The sequence below is a fragment of the Camelus dromedarius genome, chromosome 6 (genome assembly GCF_036321535.1).
Source record: "Camelus dromedarius isolate mCamDro1 chromosome 6, mCamDro1.pat, whole genome shotgun sequence".
NCBI classification, from domain to species: Eukaryota; Metazoa; Chordata; class Mammalia; order Artiodactyla; family Camelidae; genus Camelus; species Camelus dromedarius.
Window position 1 is genome coordinate 6713562 of NC_087441.1, and position 22049 is coordinate 6735610.

Consider the following 22049-nt stretch of genomic DNA (forward strand, 5'->3'; position numbering starts at 1 on the left):
TTGTCATAAAAAGTGTAAATAGATACCATTAATATCAAACCTGATCATCATCACAGGGTTCTGTTAAGACAAAGAACGTGGATGAAAGCATTTAAGAACAGCATGCAGAGTGAGTTCTCACCAAAGATGATAAGAGGTAGTTCTAGCCAAATGGCCGCGAGCCGGAAGAGCAGAAACGGGGCTATGATTCCCCCGAAATCACATAAACCTGAACACAGTGAAACACCAAAGTTTCTGCAGGATTAAAAAAAAAATGGGTTTAAACAAAAACTATTTAAATAAATTCAAGATAAGTACACTTTTCAGATATATAAGTAACACAGAGATTGTAACAATCTTTCCCACTTCCATAGCTTTTAACTTTGAAAATTTCTGCTCTCTCATACCCTAAGCAAAGCATTTTCAGTCTGCACCAGTTCACATCTGGGTTAAGTGCTGAGCCGCAGTGAGGCTGGGGGGGGAGTCTACAGTGTTGGTGGAAATCTTCCACCAGCAGCTCGCTACCCGGCCCGCTCTGTGGCGCTGCTGTCTCCTTGGCACCCGAGATTGACACTAAGGTGCGCCCACGGATACAGCCCCAGGAAAGGCGGCCAATTTGCACTAGCTCTGCATATTGTTACGTCTGGCCCTTCAATAATTGGCTGCTCACAGCTGCAAGACAGGGAGTGTGGTCAGAATGGAGGCTGCAGCCTGTAAACCGGGCAAGGCTGATGAAGACAGCTTTAACTCATGATGCAAGCACACCAACCAGATTTTCTGATTTCCACTCTAGTGCCTTTCCACAAAAACCCGATTGTGTATAGAGATATTGATGATAATAATGCAAAAAGCAGCTACAACTCTAAACGTATCTTTTTCACTGGCTGAATTCACCCCAGGCTGATATGTCGCCAAGGAAAGAAAACAATTTCATGGTTTTTAAGTCAACTTAAAACACGCGGCTGCAGAATTACTTAGGAGATACCGTGATGTATATGTTGGAATTACCGTAATGTTGTTGGGTACAATTCTGAATTTACCAAATAAACAATTTCAAAGGCCATGGTTATTCCGAGTCTTCCCAGGGTAGCAACCGTGGTCCTCAACCATAGTATTCCTGCAAACACAGAAAGTTTGGAAGTGCAGAGTTAGAGGTCTGCTCTCAATGCAACTTTACAAGATAACAAAAGGCATTTGCTTAGTGTTCTCCCAGCCCTAAATCAGCTAATTTTAAGTGCAAATGGTAGACACTGTCTAACACTGTAGCCAAGTGTCAACAGCCACAACAGCCACCGGGGTGACAGGTAGTATTTTGTTCACTGGCTGCCCTCCTGAGCAGGGTTGGATTACAGAAATACAATTCAGGCTATTTGTGGGGTAGCCACTACCTTGAAAACAATGCTCCAAGCGATGCCTTCCTAGAGGGTCTGAGTACACTGGCCTTCTGTCTGGAAGGTAGTCTTGGCTTGTGTCCTTGAAAACCATCACCATAGTCAGGTGCCCAGTTGTCCTCTTTCTGTTGATCCAGTGATAACACACAGAATTGCTTTTCCGAACAGACCAGGGAAAATCTGGACATGAAACTGACTTTGGTTTCTAGAGAGCAGCAAGGCTCCGAGGACCGGGATCTTTGGAAGGGGTCAGCTATGCCGGGAGTTACCACTAGGGTGTGTGTCGGTCACTGTCTCCCTCATCCCAAATCTTGCACCTTTGCCTAAGACATCGTCCAGAAGGAGCCAGATTCTTTACTGGTGGGTTCATTCATTTAAAAACAAACTGTTTTAAGGCTGCTTTGGTATGTGAGGAAACTCTCTTGTCCTTCGTAGTAACTAGTGGGAAATACCAAATGTTCTCCATTAAATATTTTCTTTCTTCTGTGCTTTAAGGGAAGAAGGAGCCAACCATTTTTCTCCTAAAAAGTTAGTGTTTTAATTTCTTAAGAGTTCTATCGTTTAAGACTTATGGGTGTAGAAAACAAACTATGGTTACCAAAGGGGAAAGGGCAGGGATAAATAAATTAGGAGTTGGGGATTAACAGACACACACTACTACGTATGAAATAGATAAACAACGAGGACCTACTGTGTAGGGAACTATATTCAATTTTTTGAAATAACATATAATGCACCAGAAATTGACACATTATAACTGACCACACTTCAATTAAAAAAAAATATAATGGAAAAGAATCTGAAAAGAATATACATATACGTATATATGTATATGTATAACTGAATCACTTTGCTATACACCTGAAACTAACATTGTATATCAACTACACTTTAATAAAAAAATTTTTTTTAAGTGATTAAAAAAAAAGTTGTATAATTTATGCCATCCTTTCTGAGCAGACTTGGGATGAGGACATACGACCGCATGAACGAGAGGTAATCTGCTCTCCAAAGCAAAGCCAAGGGCGCTCAGCACATGCCTGACTTCTGTCTTTGAAAAGGAAGGCTTTCCGTTTTACACTCATACTTATTTATGCACACTCAGCAATGAATAGTCCTCTGGTCTTCTAGAATTATTGCATTTTCCTGAATATATCATTTCTTAGTAGAAAAGTAGACACGAATGAGAATGAAAGAAGAGAACCAAGCTCAGTAGATGTAATATGTTCTCTTTAGAGAATATTCAACCGATTTTAAAAAAGGCTAAAATTCATTAAATAAAACAATTTTCTAGGAGGGCAAGCAGAGAAAAAGGAGGTTCTTGAATCCAGATCACTGCTGGGAGGCTCCAGTTTATGGCACTGTGATTGCAAACTGGCCGAGGACGTCCTGGTGTCCTCCATGTTTTCCCAGATGAGAACACCTGTAGCTCTCGCATTAACAGTCACATCGGGGAGGGAGGAACATCAGAGATGCGCTGAGGCGCTGGGCCGCCACCTGCTCTGGTACAGTTGTAAACATGTGTTTTATTTAGCCTGCACTTTTTCATTAAGGCCAGGGAGGGGGACGCGGAAATGCATTCCACCCCTTCCTTCAGTGAGCAGGTGGTGCGGTGCCAGGTGCTGGGCAGTGGAAAGTGGCAGCTGGTGCCCAGATTCCCTGGGTCCCAGCCCGACCTGCAACCTCTCGCTGCTCTCAGGCTGCAGAGGACGCCGCCTGCTCCCATGGAAATAATGTGATTATCCAGGTTAGGTTCTTCAGCTATAGCTTTTTCTCCTGAATCAAGACTCCTCTACAAGTGAGTCCCACTGACAATGTCAGTGACAATTTAAATTTACAATCAATGGTTTGCTGGGAAAAAAAACAAAACAAGAACCAGGAAACCAAATTAAAACACACATGCACCATCAAAAAACATCTGTGGTTAGCTCAGTGAATACAGATAACTAGTCAATTCGGTAAAATATTAAGAAAATGCTGTCACGTTTTCTTGAGAAAAACTCTCGACTCTGTCCAAACAGTAGTGGCCAGTATCAAACTGCACTGGGACAGAGATTTTGCTGAAATGTGTAATGAAAGAGGAGTCTCACTACACTGCCCTGTTCATTTGAACTAAAGAGTATAATGAAACAAATTTGTAAGCAGTGTAAGTGATGTGTGACTATTACACACACACACAAAAACGGTCATCCCAGGGACAGGCCAAGTCCATCCTGGAGTGGCAGGAAACATCTCTTGGCAGCAATGGCAAAAAACTACAAGACAATTTAAGAATGAGGACTGAAGCTGAAGCGATCACCCATGGATTCCTGAGAGCACAGAGAAGGGAGTCCATCTGATGGGGATTTGGTCAGGCTACTGGAGGTGACTGGGACTAAAATCTCAGGTTTTGAAGAAAATATGCAGGATTTTACTTATTTATTTATTTATTTATTTATTTATTTATTTATTGGCGGGATTAGGTTTACATATTTATTTAATTTTTGAGACACATTTTTTATTTTGTATTATCATTAAAAAATTATTTTTGGGGAGGGGGTAACTAAGTTATTTATTTATTTAAGTGGAAGTACTGGGGATTGGACCCAGGACCTCGTGCATGCTAAGCATGTGCCCTACTACCAGGCTACACCCTCCCCCATAAAAGGATGCAGGATTTTAAACAAACACAATTTTACATCTCCTTTGAAGGTATCACCTGCTCTGAGTTCTGAAATAAAATGTACTGAAAATTCCGAGTAAGATAAACGGACTTTTTGCTTAAAGAGCAAAAAAAGTCAAAGACAACTTTTTCATTTCAAAAAGACTTACCAAAACTGCCCGGTTTGTAGCCATCTTAAGTAAACTGAAATTAAAGACGGCAGATGAGTATGAATTTTTTAAAAGCTCTTTACTTTTCAGGCTTTACTGAGAGTTCAAAAATTTGGGTCAAAAAACAGTGAGTCTTAGATGAGTATACAGCCTGAAGGACTTTCTTATCCACAGTTTCATTCATCAGACCATGAAAAGTCGCCCTAGTAGAGGGGAAACCAGCTAAATGGTTTTCTATGAGATGATTTTAGAGCTGATTCCTCTAAAAGACTAATCAGCATTCTGCTCAGGGGCAGTCATCCTGCTGATGACGGGGCAAGAACGGGTGAGAGGAAAAGTCTTTCTAATGTTAATTCAGCAGCCCAAGTAACCAAGTCCAAAAGCTCCCTAAGTGGAAGTAAGGGCCGTCAACTCAAGTGAGGAACCCCTGCTAATATTTGGTATTCACACCGGAGCATCAGGGAATCGCTGACCCTTGCTGATCAGCTATGACCAGCGTGTGACTACAAAAGCAGCCGAATCTGCAGAACACACAAATAAAATGTGTCCAGAAGAAGAGCAATTTGTTTCAATGTTGCCAAGAAAAATAAGCTTCGCACAGCAAAGGAAACCATAAGCAAAACAAAATGACAACCTACGGAATGGGAGAAAATATTTGCCAATGATGCAACTGACAAAGGTTTAATTTCCAGAATATACAAACAGCTCATACAACTTAATAACAAAAAACAAACAACCCAATCCAGAAATAGGCAGAAGACCTAAACAAGCAATTCTCCAGTGAAGACAGATAAATGGCCAAAAGGCACATGATAAAATGCTTAGTATCACTAATTATCAGAGAAATGCAAACTAAAACTACAATGAGGTATCATCTCACACCAGTCAGAATGGCCATCCTTCAAACGTCCACAAACGATAAATGCTGGAGAGGGTGTGGAGAAAAGGGAACCCTCTTACACTGTTGGTAGGAGTGTGATTTGGTGCAGCAGTTATGGAAAACAGTATGGAGATTCCTCAAAAGACTAAAAACAGACTTACCATATGATCCAGCAATCCCACTCCTGGGCATATATCTGGAGGGAATCTTAATTCAAAAAGACACACGCACCCCAGTGTTCACAACAGCACTATTTACAATAGCCAAGACATGGAAGCAACCTAAATGTCCATTGACAGATGACTGGATAAAGCAGTTGTGGTATATTTATACAGTGGAATACTACTCAGCCATAAAAAAGAATAAAATAATGTCACTTGCAGCAATATGGATGGACCTAGAGATCGTCATTCTAAGTGAAGCAAGCTAGAAAGAGAAAGAAAAATACTATATGATATCACTCATGTGTGAAATCTACAAAAAAAAGGGAGAAAGAGGACACTAATGAACTCATCTACAAAACAGAAATAAACTTGCAGACATAGTAAACAAACTTACAGTTACTGGGGAAGAAGGGTTGGGAAGGGATAAATTTGGGAGTTTGAGATTTGCAACTATATATAAAAATAGATTAAAATAATTTCTTCTGTATAGCACAGGGAACTATATTCAATATCTTGTAATAACCTTTAATGGAAAAGAATATGAAAATGAACATATGTATGTATGTGCATGACTGGGACATTTGCTGTACACCAGAAATTGACACATTATAACTGATTATACTTCAACTAAAAAATAAAAGCTTACATTGTGAAATTCTGTCTACAAAATAAAACTGATCAGACCAGACAGAAAAGTCTATGCTTTGCTTTATATTTTCTGATATATGAAAATGTTCTCTACAAAGCGGTTGATTCCCACACACTTGGTTACTTCAATATTGGTTTGGACACATGATTTTCAGTGCTTTCTGGGATCATGCTGAATGCAACGCACATTAAAACCATCCCCATCAGTCTAGGGCCTGAGGAAATCTTCTAGGGAAGGTTACGTCATGAAAAGATGGGCCACACTTCAGTTGTTCATCTTGCTCCCCTCTTTCCTAATTTCACATGCAATGAGTAAAAAAATTAATATTTAATTCCTATTCCAATGCAATGAAAAGAGAAGGCCCTGTCTTAGGGAACTACATTTAAAAATTAAACCCAACACTATACAGGGCTGGAGTAGAAATGGAGGAGTGAAGTCTCAAATGTTCCTTATTTGTCAACTTGGACTACATTGTGCACAAAACCCGAGGACAGGAATGATGTCTGTCTCATTCACTGCACTGTCTCCACTCCTAGCTTAGTGGTGGCAATGAATACATATTAAATAGACGTATATTAGCTGATATCTTCCCTGACTCTTATAATGTGTTAATTCAGTGTGGTAGGTTGAGCAGTGTTTTCCAAAGTTCATGTCCATCCAGAACTTCAGTATGTGACCTTATTTCAAAATAGGGTCTCTGCAGATAGAATGATTAAATTAAGGCACAGAGATGCAGAGAAGAGAGGGTCATGTGAAGATGGAGGCAGATGTTGGAATGGTGTCAAGGAACGCCAAGGATGGCTGGCAAACACCAGAGCTGGGAAGAGGGAGCGGAAGCCTCACCTGGAGCCTTCAGGGAACGCATGGCCCTGCCCACACCTGGACTGGAGACTTCCAGCCTCCGAGAGTGTGAGAGAACGAACGTCTGTGTTGCAAGCTACCCAGTCTGTGCTCCTTTGTCACAGCGGTGCTAGGAAACTAATACGCTCAAGGAAAGTGAGATAAACGTAGCAGTCAGTTCTGTTTATCATCAACCATTCTAATGTGACAGGACTTCCCATTTTTTTCCCCTTCTGTTCTGAAGATGGGCATTTCTGTAATTTTATTTAAATAGGGTTTATCTGATGTTTGGATTTCATAAATTTTTATATAATTATTTCACTCCTCTGTAAATGTCTGTTTTGACTTCCACAATATTATCAGTTCTTTCCTGATCCTCTGAGGAGTCTCAAATGAAAAGACAGCTTCTCCGGTGCTGACACAAAGGGCTATCAGAGAATCCAGCTCTGCCAGCAATCTCCTACCCCACACCCACTGGAATGCGGAAATAATTAACTTGCCATAAACACACTTCCCCTGGGAGTTGGAAAGGCTTCCTCTGTCCAGCGCCCGCTGCGCTCTGTGGCAGAGGTAAGTGGGGCTGTGTTAACAGTGCATCTGGAGTCACCCACAACCTCTGTACTACGCACTAGTCCTCAAGCACCCCCAAATTTAACTCCAAAACATCTCTGAAATCGCCCTCTCCCATCCAGGCACGGCTGCCGCGACCTTAATTCCTGCTCTCAGCATCTCTCCCTCCTCATTGCCATTGTCCAAACTGCAGCAGCTACGGGGAGGCCACCTGTCCTCCACCAGAAGCTCCCAAGACCATGTCCAAGCTCTTGGCTTGGCTATGAGGCCATTGCCACTGGTGACAGGTGATTCCTCAGCTTCCGCCAGGATATTCAGGGGAAAACAAAGAACTTCTGGTTCCTGAAGCATCCAAAGTCGTTCATACTTCTGAGAACCATGCTTTGCTTTGGAAAAATCACTCCTATTCTTCCTGATTGTATGCTCCTTTCTCTTCCTTCTTCATACATGCCTGGTTCTCACTTCTGGGAAGTTTTTCCTACCCAGTGACTATCCCCATGGATTGATCACTCCTCATACCTTTTTTCCTATTTCTAAATCTTGTAAGCAAATGTATTATTTCATGTATCACAGTTTTTTGTGAGAGCATTAAAGTGTCTCTACCCCTTACTAGGTTGTGAAATTTTGAAGTCAAGAAATATGTTTTTCTTCCTTTTGTAACCTCAGTGTTTCACGTGAGATTGGTGATACGCAGATGGTCAGGAAGTGTGAAACACAGTCAATGATATCACAAAAATAAGTCAGATAAAGGTGACCAAAATTAAACTATATCATTTCCACTCCTGGTTGTATATAGAAAAAAGCCAAAAACACTAATTTGAAAATTATGTGCACCTCAATGTTCATAGCGGCATTGTTTACAATTGCCAAGATATGGAAGGAAACTAAGTGACCACCAACAGATAAATGGATAAAATAGATGTGGAATGTATATACAATAGAATACTACTCAGCCATAAAAAGAATGAAATGTTGCCATTCGCAGCAACATGGATGGACTTGGAGGGCATTATGCTATGATGAAATAAGTCAGACAGAGAAAGACAAACACTGTATGATGTTACTTATATGTGGAATCTAAAAAGTACAACAAACTAGTGAATATAACAACAACAAAAAAGTGGACTCACAGATGTAGAGAGCACACTTCCCAGTGGGGACAGGGAAGAGGGGAGGGGCAGTATAAAGGAAGGGGGTTAAGCGGTACAAACTATTATGTATAAAATAAGCTACAAGGATATATTGTACAATATGGGGACAACAGCCAATATTTTATAATAACAATAAATGGAGTATAAACTTTAAAAATGGCAAATCACTACATTGTACACCTGTAACTTATATAATATTGTACATCAACTATGCTTTAATAAAATTTTTAAAAAATAAAGTACATCACTACAAGCTAGATTTCACACATGTATTTCATCCATAAATAAACCTAAAAATGGAGAAAAGAGAAAAATCTATAGAACTACTCTCTTATACTCCAAGTTGTTACACCGATTAGGCAGAGAATAGCGTGACCTCACTAGAGAGGACACGGCACTAAGATTTTGATACATTTTCTAAAGACCCTCATTCACGATTACTTTAATATTTTTTTCAAGTTCCTGACGGCCAAATAGACTTGGGGGACAATTACCTTCTGGTAAGAACACAGTGACAAGGCATGCCACGCCTGCCACTATATTGCTTGCTGCAAAGGGTAGGCGTCGACCAAAACGTTCAATGGTTAGTAAGATCAGGACGGCTCCAGGCAATTCCACAATTCCTGAGATGAAAAAGTCTACATAGAGGTTGCCTCCTATAATTCCCAGGCGCATGACGAGTCCTTGATAAACCACCGCACTCGTGAACCTAGAGCAACACGGGAAGACAACAGAGAACAAGTAAGGGATAACTTCAGCCTGACTGGAAGGAAGAGATTCGCTGTAAACTTGACGCAAGCTTGTGAATCCATCACAAGCCAAACTTACCAAGCAAACATCAGTATAAGTGTGCACTTCCTCATTTGGGGAGTTCTCACCAGATCTAAAAAGGATGGATTACTAATTTCCTCATCTGTAACAGTGATCTATATAAAAGAAGCAGATTTTAGTAGTGATATACAGCATATTATAGGTTTGTCATTGACCTGATTCAAAGCTACCAAATAATCTTACTGAACTGACCAGGGTCTGTCTTTATTATATCTTAAAACCTGAGAATAAAAAGGTTGGTTCTCTAGTCTTTGGAATAGGTCAACATTCACAAAGATTTGGTTGCTGCACTGAGAATCTATTCCTAGGCTAACAGAGCCAGTCCTGTCAGCTAACCTGTTGAGTGAACAAGGAACAATGGTGTGTTCTAAAGTAAAAACATTTGTGCGTTTATTAAATTGGAGAAAATAAGCATTAAAATGATGAAAGCAGGTGGCATCGAAACAAGTTCCTTTCTCTATTAAATCCTCAAACCTTATGCTGCCACATAAGCCAGAGTGATGGTAAATTCAAGAGCAAGCTATCCTTCTGCAACTGTCCATTTACTGGGATCTAGCATCTTTCTGAGCCAGGAAAAGTCCACTCTTCTCTACCTGGCCATGTAAGAAGTTGGTCTTTTCTTTGATTCAGTCAGATGAATATTGCTGTTTGCTTACTATACATAAGGCATATAGACTACTATGTCTGGTCGAGTGCATCAAAAGATTCATAACTCAATTCCCTGAGTGACAACTGTTTCACATTTCCGTGCTCTGGCATATTTTGTTACCTCTGCTTGAAGAGCCCTCGGCTTGCCCTGGTTCTGACTTTGCCTCCACTGGGAGGGCTTCCCGAAGCGCAGGTAGAACTGATCACCCCCAGTCTGTGCGTCTGCTTACCAGACTTCAGTCATAGCACACACAACTGCATGCCTTTATGGTCTACTTATGTCCCTCTCTCCACGAGCTCTGTAGTTCCTGGAGGGCAGGGCCTGCACTGCAGCACCAAGCAAAGTGCTCGGTGTTCAGCCAATGTTTGGGATGAATGAATGTTGAAACAGAAAGTCAAGTGCCCTAACCGTGTCTGTTCCGTCAGAGTGTTGCCCTCAGTCTTTGTCCTTCTGTTAGGTGAGAACCCTGGCTGGTAAAAACAGGGCCCTTACTGTCTGCTTACTCAACCCCAGATCTGGTCCAGATTGAGTGGAAATCTAGGCAAAATTTCCCCGAGCCTTTGAGTCAAAATCTCTCTACCAGCAATCACAGGAATTTGACTTTGAGTAAATCCATTCTGATGGTGCCTTGTCATCACCTGTTCTAAACAGAAGACTCTGAACAATTTCCTTCTGCTCAGGTCCATCCCGTTGTCAACATCCCAGAGTTTAAGGGAAATCATATTTCACATATTTCAAGATCTCTTGTCAATTCAGATAGACAACTTGACATTTAAACATCCTTGTAGATTTCTTAATTCTGATAAAATAAATGAGCATCTCTTGCCTTCACGGTAGCTCTGCAGATATCACAGTTCTCTGATCAGATCTCCAGGCTAGTTAAGTTACTACACGACAGAGAATTATGACATTGACATGTTACAGTTTGCCAAGACAAGAGAGTTCTGATGGTCTAACCCAGCAAACTTTTTCTGCAAATGGCCAGACAGTAAGTACTTTGGGTTTTGTGGGTTATCAGGCCTCTGCTGGAGCTACTTAACTTTGCCATTGTAGCATGAAGCAGCTGTATATGGATCCAGCAATGGATGCCTGTGGCTGGGTTCCAGTAAAATTTTATAGGCAGCAAGCCAGGACTGGCCTGCAGGCTGGAGATTGCCAACCTCTGAACTAGAGGATTAGTGCTGGAGGAACTTATACAGGCATTATTATTTTTATTATTTACATTACAAGGAGGAAGAAATTTTTAGGCCCAGGAAAGCTAAGTGGCTTACCCAATGAAGACACACAGGTCACAAGTAGAAGAAACAGGAGGCTGATCCCTAAGTCTGTAGCGCTAACCATTATGCATAGTGTCGGCAGCAGGCAGAGTATAATACTTACTTGATTGTTTGAAAGTATGCTTGTATCCTTTCATTCATGGTTCTCACAGGGAAGTGGGACTATGGTGACTTTTACTTTCTTCTTTTCAGCTATAAATATTCTCTTAAAATTCAAATTTAAACCTATATTACTTTTGTAACAAGAAAAAACCCAGCTCAGTTTTTTAAAGCAGTGGATATAAATTAGACATCGGTGCACCTTTTTTGTTGTTGACCCAATATCATTCTCCCTTTGTCTTAATAGAGCCCCCACCACCCCGCCCTCCTCTGCCAAATACACACATCATCAATTCGTGTTCTCAGGGAAGCTGACTCTGTTTCCAATTGCAGAGGGATGTCTGATTACCTAAGGGTAATTCTATCCTTTATGCCAACGACTGGGCATGTGACCCATTCTGAACCAATGAGAAAAGAGCCTCTGGGAAAATCCTTCATCGCCCTTAATTCAGAGACTCCTGAAGGAATCGTCTCTCCCCTCCCCCGGGGAATTAATGAGGAAATGCTAAGCTCAAACAGATCTTAGCAGGCACCCTGCTCCCAGGAGGGAACCAGAATGAAGATGAAGCCACCCCATCAGCACAGTGGAGAAAGGGAGGAGGCACGGTTAATGTGGAGACCCGGTCTGCAGAACCCAGGTGCTGCTCTAACTCCAGCATTCCAGATCCCCGAGCCAGGAACTGTGCCTGTTGTCTAAGCCCATTTCAACTGGTTTTCTGTAACTTGTTGCCAAAAGCAGAATTATATCTGGAGGATTCAGTCCAGAGCAATGCTTTGGCATTAATGACAGAATATTTCAGGCAAAATAATATTGTATTAAAAAATGACAATATCTGCTTCAGGACTTCAACCTACTCTGTAAAAATATTTAGCCTTACTCTTAATTTCAAACTTCTAAGATTTAGAATCAAGCAGTCACCTGATCTCTGCTTTTCCAAAGCACAAGTTGAATGCCTAATATATATCCTATACCAAGAGATTATGAAATGCTGGTAACAACTGAAGGTAGTCAAGACCGTAAAACCAAGCTTCCCTGTGCAGAGAATGAAAAGATTAATAGTACTTCTAAGCAAGCATTTTGCCAATTTAAGAACAAATCCAGCTGGTCTTTGATTTACTAACATGTTCTCCACAGTGACGCAGATATTCTGAAAGATGACCCACTTTCTGGGTGTCCAAAGACATTGAGAGACTAAAAGCCATATCTTGGCTGGAATCCATCCAGTGAAGTCTTGGCAAGTCGTGTGCGGTGACTGCCGCAGCCCTCATTCTTTTACAACAACCTCTAGCTCTGTATTTTGAAGTGAAACTGTGCTTCTTTTCAATTGCCAAAGGGCTACCAAATTTTGCACAGTCTGAGTCAGATACAAAAGATTAGAAGTGCCATATCCAGTTATTACAGATAGACAGATTTAAAATTTGCTTTATTGAAATATAATTTATGTACAATAGGAGTCAGCAAATTGGTTACAATTCAGTGAATTTTGACAAATGTGTAGAGTCATATAACCACTGCTGCCATCATGATGCAGAACATCTCTGTCACCTCCCAAATCTCCTCCTGGCTCTTTGCTGTCAATCCCCTGCCCCAACCTTTGGCCTCTGGCAAACCTTTATCTGCTTTCTGTCATTACAGTTTGCTTTCTTAGAATTTCATATAAATGGAACCACACAGTATGTTATCTTTTTTTTATTTATAAAAAATTGGGGGCCAGTAATTAGATTTATTTATTTATCTTTAATGGCAGTGCTGGGGATTGAACCCAGGACCTCATGCATGCTAAGCAGGTACTCTACCACTGAGCTATACCCTCCCTGCAGTATGTTATCATTTGTATCTAGCTTGGAATTTTATTTTATCATATATTCATCCATCTAAGTGATGTCTTCCTGCTTTAATTTGGAGCAAAGGAAGATGGGAAATGCCTTTGGTAACATTTGCCTGTTTGGAGTCCGGTTACCTAGTAATGTTACTCATTGAAGAAAGGGTTGCTCTCAGGTAAACCGTACATGTTGCTTTCCTGGTATTTATTTACTGAGCTGATGGCAGGCTATTTGCTCCATTTGTCTCTTGATTGTCTTTTAATTCTGCCAAGACTTCTGTTTTACATCAACAGTGATGTTCCCTGTGTGTTAAAAGAGTACTTTATTCCTCTTTCTTTGATTAATCCAGCTCTCTTTACAATTCTTCCTGGTGCCTTTTCTGAAACATTTCTTGGAGTTGACATTTTAATTTAAATTGCCAAGGAGGAGAAAGACATTATAAATAGCGATCTGTTGTAAATATGGTGTTCAGAGCTCCCCTGACAGGAGATTGGTTTCTGCTCAAAAGACAACCAGCCAGGATCAGGCCAGAGACGCTGTATTTCACTTGGAACATTTTCTTACTAGCATATTATTTAAAATCTCATCAGAAGATGCGAAGAGAAACACTTCATTAGTATTTTGAAGATTCAATTAGACTATGTATACATAACGGGTAAAGGAAGAGATTTAAATTGGAGTCATGAAGCCTTGAAGGGAGGCTTGCAGGCACACAGCCCTCACCCCAGCTCACACAGGGAGGAAGAGAGATTTCCCCAGTCCTCAGGAACAGCAAAGTACCCGTCATTTGCCATCGCGTGAAGCAGCCACAACCCCAAACTCTCTTTCTCCTCCAATGAACTTTTGTTCAAAACCTGCCTCCCCAGTTTTCTCCCAGAACCCCATAAAAGCCAGCCTTCCCTTGGTCTCCTCAGACTTGGCGCCTTTGCTTGTCCTAAATTGCAGTTTCTCTGCAAATTCCCAAGTGAACTCATCCTTGCTAAATAATAATTGTTAGTTCTGTTTAAGGTCAGCAATATATACCCCTGGCACCCAGTGAGTACTCAGAAATGGAAGTAGTCAATGTTAATATTATTTTTTACAACATTTCAGAGGTAATTTACTCCCAGATGATAATTCATTTGGTACTTTTTTTTTTTAAATTGTTTTGGTTAGTAAACTGCAGCATGCTGTAATGCACAAGCTAGGGAGATACTTTTAAAGGTACTCTGACACAAATCCTTTTGTAAAGAGAACTGTCCTTGGGCATTAAAAAAAAACTCTAATTTCTTTTTATATTAGATTTTCCTGTTTGCCAGGTACATTTAATGTTAATTTGGCACTGTTGATCTCCCAGGCCCTAGGCAGGGTCATTTTTCAAGAAAGTACACACAAGCAAATGACACTTGTAGAACCTTCTGCTCAAAGTGTGGTCCATGAATCTGCAGCGTGGTCACCAGGGAGCTTGCTAACTGCGCCCTACCTCAGATGAAGCCATCAGAATCTGCATTCTAACAGCAACCCAGGAGACTTGTTTGAGAAGCACAAATGGTCCATGCCTCATATGCTGACTCCAAGTGTTTATTCTTCCTTGGCCAAGAAGAGGTGGGGGTCCCCTAGGTTTAGGTGGAAGGACGTGGCTGATCAGCAGGGTCTGGCATGGGCAGGGGAGGGGACAGTGGCAGGTGTGGCATTTCCAGGCTTGCGGTTTCGCCTGGTTGTTCTCAGTGGGTGGATTTTTCAACCATTGTCACATTTCATAAGGAAAGGTGAAGCCACTGATGAGAAGGGGGATTTACCTTCTTGAGTCTAACACTGATTTAGTCAGTAAACGTCATCACAAATCCCCACCGTGCTCTATTCTCTAGAGACTTGTACTCTTTAAGCAGTCTGTGTGAACAGGCTTGAGAATTTGGCGCTCACTGGTCTGGAGGACCAGGAACCACCCTCTAAAGTAAATGACCTATAGGGGCTGGAGGACTTGGGTGGGTCCAGGAGGAAGGACACCAGTGACTGCCGTGGTGTTCCCTGGACCCTGACCCACCACCTCATGGGCACCCCCATCAGTCAGAAGGCGGCCAGAACCAGCAGGTCCAGGAGTAAATGTTTAACATCATAGAACCCTGGCCACCTTCTATGTGGCGACAGTGCTACCTGGAATCCATAAAAGGGAATTCACCAAATTACCCACAGTGCTATGGGAAAACAAGAGTAGATAAAATATTTACCACACAAAGTTCAGATGATAAAGAAATGTTCATAATTAAAATTATCATGAGCTCTTGATGCTTATTGCAGTGGCTAAAAAACAAATCCCAGTCACCCAGATCAGCGCTGTCTGATAAAAATATAGGGGGTCGCGTATGCCAGTTTAAATTTTCTAGTCGAAACATTAAAAAGGTAAGAAGAAACAGGCAAAACTAATTTTAAGAATATGTTCCACTTAATCCAATCTATCCCCAATGCTATCGCTTCAACATGTAATCAACATGAAATTACCGATGAGATGCTTTATGTTGGTCTGCATCTTTGAAATCCACTGTGCAGCTCACCCTGCCATCACATCTCCGTTCAGATTAGCCACAGCTCAGGGCTCCACTGTCACATATGACCAGGGACTGCCGTCCTGGACCTCGGGCTCAGCTAGCCCTTTTTTGACGATGCTTTTTGGAGGAGATGTTTATTATGAGCGTTTGAGGCTGGGCCGAGAGAGCCCCTCCCCTGCCCTCCCCTCCATGACTGGGCTGGGTGCCTAGCACAGCAAGACTGCATCTTTCTAGAGGTTCCCCTAGGAATCCAAAGTGCAGCCCTAATATCAGCAAAGGTTGATGGGTTGCAGCTGTGGGTCACGTGGTGGAACATTTCTTCATTTCTTAAAAACAAATCTGAGACTTTTTTTTTGGGAGGGAGAAGAGGTGTTAAAGTAAACGACAGAGAGAGGGGGAAAAAGGAGGCTGCATTCTCAGTTCTAAAACTCTAACCCTAAAGACTCAGAACTTGGTGGGGGGCACCAAAACTCAGTGTGAGTGGATGGGATCAGACACGTCACTGAGCCCTCCGATAACACCGATAAATGTCACTCATCGTTGCTGAAGCAGAAAAGTTCTAAATATCTATCAGACGATAAAGGATGTCCAAAGTCTGAAGCCATAGGAGCGTGTTTGGATATACAAATTTTCAGTTCTCTAAATAGGCAAATTGAGTGTCTGTAAGTCACTAGTTAGCCAAGGATTTTTTTTTTTGAAGAGGAGAAAGCTAGTGGGAATTAAAGCAAATTACCTGCTACGTCACAAAGGAAAGCCAGACCACATCCCCACCACCAGCATCCTGACCACCGCTTCCGTGCAGCCTTTGCAAGCTGTTTGAATAACACAGATAATAACAGACTGTCAGCTCCTGAGGTGGCCTTTCTCCTCACTAGCTGGGGGCTATTTTCCACTAGACTCACAATCTCCTTCTGCACTGATGGACGTCTGCTCATACATGGTCACCTCCTTCTGAGAGGTATGGAGGGCAGGCACTACTCTCTCAGAGAACGAGCCTCGCTTCTTAAAGAATCTTGAGTATCTTGGGGGGATATTCGCAACCCTTCTGCCTTTGCATGACTGATGAGCAGGGTTTGAAGAGTATTTCTGCTTCCTTCCAGTGACAAGCAGTTAGACAGCAGAGTCCAGAGTCAGAAAGTGTGTTTTAGTGATGAGTATTTGGGCACTTGCTAACAAAAATGTATCTGTCTTGTAAGGCCAAGAGTGTGACGATGACAATTAGGTAGTTGAATTCAAATCTGGGGTCTCACTGCTCTAATTATCTAGTTCCTCACTGCATGGAGCGTCACAGGTGTGTGCCACCCACTGGTGACACTGGCAACCAGCCTGCATCATCACGCCAGTCTGCCACACAGGTGCACTTGTGTAAGCTACTAATTATTGGATTCCTTAAAAACAGTAGACAGGCTTCAGACTGAAAACTAATTTAGACTCAGAAAGGGGAATTTGGCAAAGGATGAATGTGCATATTAGCTGGTGCTCAGAAAACTGGCTCAGTATTGAGTCTAATAAAGGTGGACCCCTACCTACTTCACAGTGGAAATGGTGGCACAGTGCAGGGACATTCAGGCCTGAATATGATGGTTACAGCCATAAGCTATAATCGGAACATATCTGTGTGGCTTTGGGGTGCAGAAGAGTATTTCTTAAACAAAACCCATAAATCAATCAATAGGCAAAAATATACTGATCTGACCATATCAAATTAGTTTAAGGATTTAAGAATTTTTGGTCAATGGGAAAAAAAATAGGCAAAATTAATGAGGAGTTAAAAGTTGAGTGAAAGATACCTGCAGTGTCTAGAACCAACGATGAGGTAAAAACTATAAAAGGAGATCCTATAAATTGAAGGAGAAAAATCCAATCTGATACATCCAACAAATCCAGAAAACCTGTTAGGCAGTTAGAAATGAGCACAGGGCAGGGGGAGAGAAAGCGGAAAGGAACAACCTGGAAGATAACAGTCAGGATAAGGGACTCCAGAAACTTTTACTTTCTCTAAATGAGGGCCAGCAAAAGAAGCCAGCTAAAATCAAAATGCTGCAGCTGCACATAAGAAAAGGACCTGGCTTAACTTGATACAGTGCTCATTGCAATTAACGTTATAGCTTGAGCCCCCTCGGGTAGGTTTCTCTGTGTTCTTCATGGGTAAGAACCTGCCCCAAAGGGGATGGGCGTGCCAGAGCACAAGGAACCCGAGCTGTCAGTCAACCTGAGCACAGGGAACCTGAGCTGTCAGTTGGTCTGATCACTCAAAGAACCTGAGCTGTCAATTAATCAATCTATCACAAAAAAAAAACGCCCCTAAGCCCAGATATAAGATAGAAAACAAAGGAGCAGCGCCATTTCTTCCTCTCTTGGACTGGCCCACTCTCAGTCTCGAGAGTGTATTATCTTTTACTACCTTTTTACTTTACTAAGAAAACTCTTGCTTGTATCATGCTTTCTGTCTCTCGTTAAAAATTCTTTTTTTTCTGGTGACTAAGAACAGAGGTAGTTCTTATTTCCCTTTTCCTGGTAACTAACCCAATACACTTGGGCAACGATACAGAGAGGCCACCCACAGAGGAGGAACGCAAATAGCACAGCGATGCGCACAAAGACGTGTTGAACCTCGCTAGTAACCAGAGACGTGCAACTAAAAACACCCAGGAGGCTGGCCAAAATTAGAAAATTGGAAAGTCCCAAATGTGTATGTGGGGCAAACGGGACACCAGTGGGTGTACACAGAAAGCACTCTGGCATTGCTCAGGGCAGGACCCCATAGTTCTACTTCTAGTCATTAAACTCCACAGGAAACCTCATGAAGATACAACAGGGACAGGTATCAAAACATTTATCACGATGATTGCAAGCAACCCTGATGCCCGTTATCAGGATGATGGAGATGTGAGATACAGCGGAGGATACTGACAAGAACCACATAGCACTCACATGTGGGCAACGTGGGGAGACCCCGAAAACATACAGCTCCATGAACAAATGAGAAAGAAAACAAGTTCCAGGGTGGCACAGTGGTATTTATGTCACTCAAACCCTCACACACAGCAAGCTCTAGTCCACACGGCACACACACATCAGAGGGCGTACATCAAGCACATTCGACTGGGGACCTGTCAGAGGCAGGTGGGGAGAGCAGACGAAGCGAATGTCAAATCACACCAACCCGAAAGGGATCTGCTCAATGACGGTTGGGCCGTGCGCAGAAAGGCCTGATTAACTCAACTATGCACTCAGAATACAATGACAGCCACCCAGACCGCCCCGTGGAGAGTTAACTGTAAGTCATCTCAGAATTTCCTCTGCTTTCAGTGCTTCCTAATTTGCCAACTTTCTAAATTTTGCCTGCTTTCTGCACTTCAGAAAGCCTTTAGTTTCATGTTTATTCATGTGTGTTTGGGGACGCTGAGAAGTTTTCCAAAGAAAGTTAAGCCGAGTTGAGCAGTTAAAAGACCAGTTGACATGCGCCCCAATAAATACATAGTCCTTGGTGTGTCCTAGAATTTGCAAACTGCTCCCTTCTCTGTTTCTTGATCTGAAAAAAAATTTTTTGCATGACATTACTTTTTGTTCATTGGTATGTCCTTGATTATTCAGGCAGAACCATCTTTAGAGGGAGATGAGATGCTTTTCTGTACAAGCCACGAGCAGGTGGCACACACCGTGCCTGAAGTTCTGATTCTGGAGGTTTCTGATTGTGAAGCACATTCAGTCTCCTGGCTCCAGGCTGGACCACAGTGATGTGCATTAATGCTCTATTGCATTCACACTCTACCCTAACTTTGAAATGTGACTTGCTTGATTAGATTCCTATATATAGGTTAGTTTCCATCAAGAACAGATGTACTAACTGGGATCCAATTAGAATATCTTCCTATAAACAAATGCCTTCAAGTTTAAAACACACTGAAATGATTTCCAAACACTACACATGAGATTTAAGCTGTTCTTCAGCTTTAAATGAGAGGGAAAATTTATATTTAGTTCTACTAACCTTATCTGTATGATGAATGTGAGTATATTTGAATAGGTAAGGAAAGATTAGCTGGAGGGAGGGCCAGGAAACCACCCCAAATTAAAAAAAAAAAGAAAAGAAAGCAACTGTAGAGCATTGGAGAAAACAAAAAGCACTTTGAATGCATGTTGGGGGGCATTTTTGAAAGTGAGTATTTCACAAAAATTGTTCAAAAGTAGATGTTTTGAACCAGGAACTATTTGCTGACTAAATGGATGAACAAAAGCAGATGGATTTGCGCTCTGTTGTCAGTGTACTTTTGTTTCTGGGACCAGCTCATGTCAGTTATGTTCAAATGGTTTTTCTAAACATGTGGTGAACAAATAAAGTACTCTGTGATTCTGTTTGTAACGCGAAAAGTATTTTCACGGCAATAATGAATAATCGAGTTGAACTTCAGAGGCTGGTTATCTTTAGAAAACCAAGTGCACCATATAGTTTACAGAACTGTGGGGAGAAAGGAGAGCAGAAGAAATACTATGTGAAGTGAATCCTGTATTTCACTCAATTGCCATCAAAAAGTCTGTCTCCTGCTAATGTTAGGGCAGCCTGTATAAATACAGCATGGAAACTCATGAATTGCAGAGTGAATACTTGAATTGTCTTTAGTAAAATCTGTACAACTCAGGTTTCAGAGAGAAGCATTTAAGCCTGGAGACGACACCAGTGCTCAAAACGTGCGGGTAAGTATTTAATCTCTCTTGCTCTCTGTGCCATAGAAATAATCGTGCTGAGCAACCATTCAATAAGCCTTCCTCCATCTTCCTCAAAGTCTACACAGTGAGTGGTGTGTTGGCTCTGAAACACAAACAGGAAAAAAACAAGGATCCTCCTCTGAGGCAGTAAGACAACTGTACCCCAAGTTCCTCAACACGTAGAACTTGTTCTTAAAGTGAAACAGCAGAATATAATGAACTTGAGTTTATTTTATCAAATGCAAAAAATGAACAAATCTCGGGTGTTGTCAAGAATTCTGTGTTTGTCAAGACTGTGTCATCAGCTTTTCCTGAGACCACCATTAACTCTGGGTGCTCAGGCAACGGCTGTCCAGTGGATGGCGACTAACCGTATGTGTGCTCACTGATTGGTGACTCTTATCCCTACTGAGGATGAGAACTTCCGGTTAACGTCAAAGAAATTTCATGGTTGCCCGCATGATAGGAATGGTGCTTTTAATTCTGTTCATTGAGAACACACAATAACACAAATTTACTATGAACTTAGCAACGCCTTTCAATTCATTAGTAATTATTCATCACAATGGCATCTATTTTCATCTGAAAAAATAGTACATTTTTATCCAAGACATATTAATTCATTCTACAGACAAGGCTTGGTTGCAAATGGTTTGTGGGCTTTTGCAATAACTTGATGGTCCCCAAGGATCAGTGGCCCACTGGGACAGGCTGCCACGTGATTCTTCCATCAACTCTGGGGCTGAGGTCATAGCTGCTGGGAGGCAGGGGTGTTAGCAAGAACACTCCTCTCTGGTCACCCGCCACGCCCATTCCTAGAGAAGGTAATTTGCTTTTCTAGCATAAAAGTGTCCTTGGCTCAGGCCATTTTCCCCAACATTCCCTAAGTTCTCTTCCTTGGGAGGATATAAGGACTTCTTTGCTCTTTGGGACTTTCTTTATGCAGCCACTTTGAGAAAGGTGTTCTCACTTGTTGGAGAAGGGAGGCTTCCTCTTAATTAGATCTCCTTTCTGTACATTAAATTATACTTCCTTCCTTCCAACGGCACTAGATTCAAAGAAAAATGAAAACAGCACAGGTCCGTATTATTTGTTCCAAACCAAGAAATCTAGCCATGTCTGGATTGCATGCACTTGGTTCTGTCTGTAGCTATACCCACGTGAAGAAGTGTTGCTATGGCAACACAACCTGGATGGTCTTCATCCAGCCATCTGTTAGATGGATCTCAATTCTTCTTTTTCCAGGGAAGGGAAGACTTCACCCTGGAAAGTCTAGCACCGGATACCTTTTATACCATCTACCTGGACGGGACCTCTAGGGATTGAAACAAATGGACCCCAGTGTGTTTTCCTCATTATTATTTAGCACAATTTCCTCCTGGGCTTATCTGCATCAAAGGGGCATGTCTGTGTCCACCAGCAATCAACTTAGCCCTGGAGAACCAACATGATTTCACCGAGGCCCTATCTCTTGTCTTAGGATTGCTTCCTGAAGAAAGGCAATTTTCCTGGTGGGCTGAAGATCCAGCAAGCAGCACTGCCATGGTAATAGCAGCTCTGGATTAGGAATAACAACCAGGAATTCCTGCCAGGGAGCTGGACGTGCAGGGTTCTGGGGGGTACCCATCACTGCCTCCACACAGGGAACACTGTCACAAAGGGCTAGTATTTTCTCATTTATTCCCAGTAGGGAACACAG

The 22049-nt window shown here is 41.9% G+C and overlaps 1 protein-coding gene across 3 annotated transcripts in view; it reads right to left on the reverse strand.

Moving 5' to 3' along the window:
* SLC22A3 (solute carrier family 22 member 3) overlaps positions 1 to 22049 on the reverse strand; it is an 86902-nt gene that overhangs the window by 8801 nt on the left and 56052 nt on the right. For all 3 annotated transcript variants that reach the window (XM_064486504.1, XM_031456648.2, XM_064486505.1), the window contains exons 6-9: positions 9264 to 9361; positions 8930 to 9144; positions 988 to 1096; positions 122 to 234 (exon numbers count right to left, since the gene is read on the reverse strand). In XM_064486504.1, coding sequence (XP_064342574.1) covers positions 122 to 234; positions 988 to 1096; positions 8930 to 9144; positions 9264 to 9361 — 535 coding nt within the window. The remainder of the gene's footprint in view (positions 1 to 121; positions 235 to 987; positions 1097 to 8929; positions 9145 to 9263; positions 9362 to 22049) is intronic.